Source organism: Cyprinodon variegatus, unplaced genomic scaffold (genome assembly GCF_000732505.1).
Source record: "Cyprinodon variegatus isolate N-32 unplaced genomic scaffold, C_variegatus-1.0 Scaffold334, whole genome shotgun sequence".
Lineage (NCBI taxonomy): Eukaryota > Metazoa > Chordata > Actinopteri > Cyprinodontiformes > Cyprinodontidae > Cyprinodon > Cyprinodon variegatus.
The window spans coordinates 814,188-819,041 of NW_015150787.1; the positions used below are offsets into that span (position 1 = coordinate 814,188).

At 36.8% G+C, this 4,854-nt stretch overlaps 1 protein-coding gene across 1 annotated transcript in view; it reads right to left on the reverse strand.

Moving 5' to 3' along the window:
* Nucleotides 1-4,854, reverse strand: part of LOC107091387 (protein cornichon homolog 2) — a 26,929-nt gene that overhangs the window by 7,351 nt on the left and 14,724 nt on the right. Inside the window, exons 4-5 of the mRNA XM_015385259.1 lie at nt 668-780; nt 455-598 (exon numbers count right to left, since the gene is read on the reverse strand). Coding sequence (XP_015240745.1) covers nt 455-598; nt 668-780 — 257 coding nt within the window. The remainder of the gene's footprint in view (nt 1-454; nt 599-667; nt 781-4,854) is intronic.

Genomic DNA, 4,854 nt, shown 5'->3' on the forward strand with positions numbered 1-4,854 from the left:
ATCCGGCCCTCTGTGTATACAAAATTACAATAAAGTTTGTCTAAGCCTAATTATGACAATAACCCGAAATGTAATGTAACAAAAACTGGCTGAGCATCTAGAAAAGTGAGGTTCAGGGCCAAATCAAAGCCCACGTCTCATCACGATGTTGTGAGGTCATGTTAGACTAGCTGTAAAAGCAGCAAACTCCTCAAACATCTGGCAGCTTGACCTGAAGAGTGGAGCATCTCCAGGCTGCTGTGGATGGAAGTTTCTACTGAAGATTTTTCCACCAAAAGAGCACAACAATAGCTCTTAGGGGGTTGGAACGTTTTTTAAATTAAAGATTTTTTTTGATGAGTAAAGGTTGACTTTGATTCATCAGCAATAAAATCAATGTCTTTTTTTCTAGATCTCCACACTTTTTTCAGAAGACCTCCACAGAAGGAAATCCCCCCCTTATTTTCCTACTCACCTGTACAGGTAATAGAAGAAGGAGAGCAAGTAGAAGCCCAGCTTACACCAGGACTCCTTCTGACAGTAGTTAAGAATGTCAGCATTCATCACGCTGACGGGATCGTACATCACTTCTGATCCGTCGGCTGGCCGATGAAAAAACCTGAAAGAACAGCAAGTTCTGCTCATCCACTCAAAACACTGTGAGCAGACATCTGCTGTGGGACCGTACCTCCACAGATGGTAGAAGAGCAGCGGGATATTTAGGCCAAGCGTGACCCACTCTCCAGCACACATGAACATCAGGCAGAAAAGGCCGTGGATGGAGTACTCTGGTACCACCAACTGGTTAGAACAGACACAGGGACTCTGTTTTACATATTTGCCATGTTACATAGTGAACACTTTTTGGGAAACCTGCATTGCTTCTTAATGTGATACAACTATATAGTCGTAGCATGTAAAGTCCCACTGTGAGGCAAACACCTTCACACTGGAGGTGTTAAAGTTACTCATGACAACTCGCTGCTGCAAAAATATACCCAGAGGTACCGGTATATAGACCTGATTTTAATTTAATAAGGTTGTAAAAATCCCACAAAATGTTTTTAAAACACATTTAAAAGGTGCTTGCTTACCTCCATAGCAAACTAAAAACTCCCAGTGATTCATCATCACTCATTGTAGACACGTATAAAAAACTCAGAGGGTTTTTTTGTTGTTGTTTCAGACTTTTAATGCCCCAAAGAAACTGGCACAATAAAACTGCCCTATCTGTTAAAGGTATAGAGGATGATCATTTATTTCTGCTTGGATCATCTAAATAAGTGGTCCTCCTAATTGTCAATCATTCTGTTGATATGTTTAGGAAAGGCCACCCTGGCTATCTTTTTCTGCGCATGCGCACTTTCAGGCATATATGTGTGGTGAGCTATGGTTTCAGCCAGTCATTAAAGCTCACCTTTCCCCCCGGGGTTCTTTGAAAATGGCCAAGGGTCGTAAGAGAAAAAGTGTCTATGAAGTGTATGAGAAGAAAAGAGAAGCCTCAGAAGAGGCTGATATATCCCAGAATGCTTTGCACAGAGAGCTCTGCTCGCAAAGCATTATGGGATTTGCTGTCACAGCGGCCCACAACAGTGGCGACTAATGACAAAGATGGTGCAGGCACCGAGCGGTGGAGGGGTGACCAATGGGGACTGAAACTTAGTGATCATGTGTCCAAACGTTTCAATCCCCGCTCTATATAGTGATTGAGGGATTTAATAGACAGCCCTTAAATAGACAGGGATCTAGCACGCATTTAATAGGCGTTCCCTGTGGGAGCGGGTACAGGGTCGTGTATGTGCTTATTTTCTCAAAGTGGAGAGGCTTTTAAAAAGCCTTTTAAAAAATGTGTGATAATCCTGCACAATACCTTTAAACAATGCTTCTAATTATGCATCTGTTTGTTTATCTAATTTGTCGGTTTCTAACCTGATCCTCTTTGTTTGAGCTCATGAAATAAGTATCCTGTTGTTGAAACAAAACCCTGCTGATCAGTGGAAACACAACTGGTGATGTTATAGAGCACAGGGGCCTGCAGATAATAGTGAGGGGAGCAGAAGAGTTCAATATAGCCTCCCTACTCTCAGTTTGATGCAGCAGTTTTTGATGATTGTCCAACCATGGCTGTGAGCCGCTGGACTCCTGCTAAAGGCTCCGTACTCTTTAAAACCCAAAGAGCCATTTAGCCCTGAGCCCAGCCAAATAATAACAATATAGAGCCACAAATATTAGATTAACTTTTAATAAAACTCAACTTATTTTTGCTAATCATCCTCTAACTGTATTAAAACTGATTTAATTTTAAACAACCAATTGTTTTATGTAATTTTTAAGCTAGTGACAAGAAAAATAGACATAAGAATATGGCTAGTACTTTAATGTCTTTCTGTTGTCAACATTTAATTGAAATATTCTTAAAAAAGCTTCTAAGAATGGTATTTGTTGTTAAACTATATTCAAACTATAAGCTGGTTATTCGTCATTATTAGACACTATAAAGATTCAAAGAACCACTTGTGGCTCCGGAGCCACAGGTTGCAGACCCCCCGTCCACCTTAGCCCGTCTAAATGCAGAGTTTCTCTTATTCTATCTATCCTTTGTTTTGCTGATATACCTTTTTATCATATTTTTTATTTTTTTTTAAAGAGTCCATATCACTTATCAACTTCTTTGCACTTTTAACAATATTGTAAAGTTATTCATGCAACAAAATCATCCCCAAAGTGGTATTTTGCTTGATTCATGCATGTCTGAGTAACGTTTTATGTGGAGTAGTGATCATCTGCCGCCTCCAGGAAGTAACTACCTTGACGTCGCTTGCCCAGTAAACAACATTCACACTTTCTCTGATTAGAGATCAATGATGTGAGGGAGGGCATGATCGTTTGAGCTCAAAGTTGAGATGAAGCAGCTCTTTTAACACAATGGCAGTGCAATTGATCACATTTGATGTATAATTGCAAATTAAGATAAAAGTAAATAAAAAAAGCGTGATCACAGAGGCCCTTGGCTTTAAGTTTTATTATATATTCAACCAGGGTAATAAACCAACTTTCTTACGCCAGCCCTATATATGGCCATATATTGTAACTATTTTTTTCTTTTCTTTTTTTTTTTTTTTGCAACAAAAAAGTCCTGCGAAAATGGACTCTGGAGGAAAGAGGATTAATTTTAAACAAAAAAAAAAACTTGCAGCCAAATTAGGATATGGCTGTGGTAAGTGATAAGGAAAATGAACATTAAAAAGAAATACTGGTTAAAAATATTATAATTTTGATATTTAATCAAATCTGCACAGTAACTTTGAATATTTGTTCTTTTGGCCGTGAAAGGTCTCAGACTATGTTCTCAGCAAAGATCTCCAGAGGAGGAATGTTGCTATGCAGTAAATAAAGGCTCTAAGTCATGAATTTACCGAAAACCCACAAATTCTAAGTTGACTTCAGAAGGCTTAAAAAGCATGATATAGTAAAACCCCCAGAAAAAAGGTGTCTTGTATTGTTTGTACAGTTTACTATGCTACAAACGTATATTTGAAAATACAATTAACTGATTTTAAATAAATAAGGAAACTTCAAAGTTGTGGTCAGAACTAGGAAACAGGCTAATGAAACATAAAATAGAGGAACACAGGTGAAATTATCAACAAAGGGCTTTCAAATGCAACAAGGTGCCATGTAATAAATGTAAATAAGAAAATGAAAGCTTCAAAGAAAAAATAACTGACTATCATACCTGGGACGGAAAAGTGAAGCGAAGGAAAGCCAATGTTTCAGGATTACCAGGTCAAAGTGAAACTGAAAAGCATACCGTCACGCATCTCCTCTCCTGCAGCATTCAAGGTTAACTCAAATTACATTGTCATGGTGGCAACAATGTTAAAAAGTGCTTCATCTAAATTCTGGAGGAGACGATTGGTTAAACCACATACTACAAATACTATCTGTATATCAGATACGATCTGATATCCAGCATAATGGATAGACCTATTCAAGCATTCAGCTATCAGTCAGAATTATAGCTTTTTTTTTTAGAAGCTGCATGTCTGCTTGGGTACATCTATACCAGCTATAACATGAAAAGCTTTCGATTTACCTTTAAAAGGAAGTACCTGTTTGCATAGCTTAAGCCATGCTACAGACTCTTAATTGGATTTAGATTTGGACTTGGACTAGACCATACGGACATATGTTTTGATCTAAACCTTTCCACTAGAGCTCTGGCTGCGTGATGTAAAAATAATCCATCATCTAGTAGTGTTAAAGAACTGCCTTTTTAAAAATATGTGAGTAATATTATGATGAATATCACTACTTGTACCTGGGCTAAATTTCTGTCTACTATACCGTCGGCAAGTACCTTCACTAAAGAAGAACAGCACGTTTTAACAAAAAAATTCACCTGTTTCACTTCTAGAGTTTATGTTAAAAGGAGATTTCTTGTTCGTACACAAGCTTTGTGGTTTTTATAGTATTTTCTATCCACATTAAGAAGCACATTACCCTGTTCTATATACTATATGAAAAAAATATTAGGAAAAGGGTTTCTTCTGTCTGAAGTTATTATTATCTAAATATAATTTATTGGTATTGTTTTCTTTTACGTTAGTCTGTAAAATATCAATATTCAGAGATAACCTTATATAAAATGGATTGATTACATCATTTTGGATTAATTAAATTAAATTAAATTTGATGTTTCAATTAGTTACTCTGTGGTTGAATAGCTGTTCTACCAAATAATTTTGTAATTTTAATTCCATGTTTGTTTTTATGATGATTTTTCTCTTTTACTTGAGTAAAAATATGTTTTCCTATTCTTATTTGAAGTCATCTATCCACCTTTGCTTATTCTAGAGTAGAAATATATATATA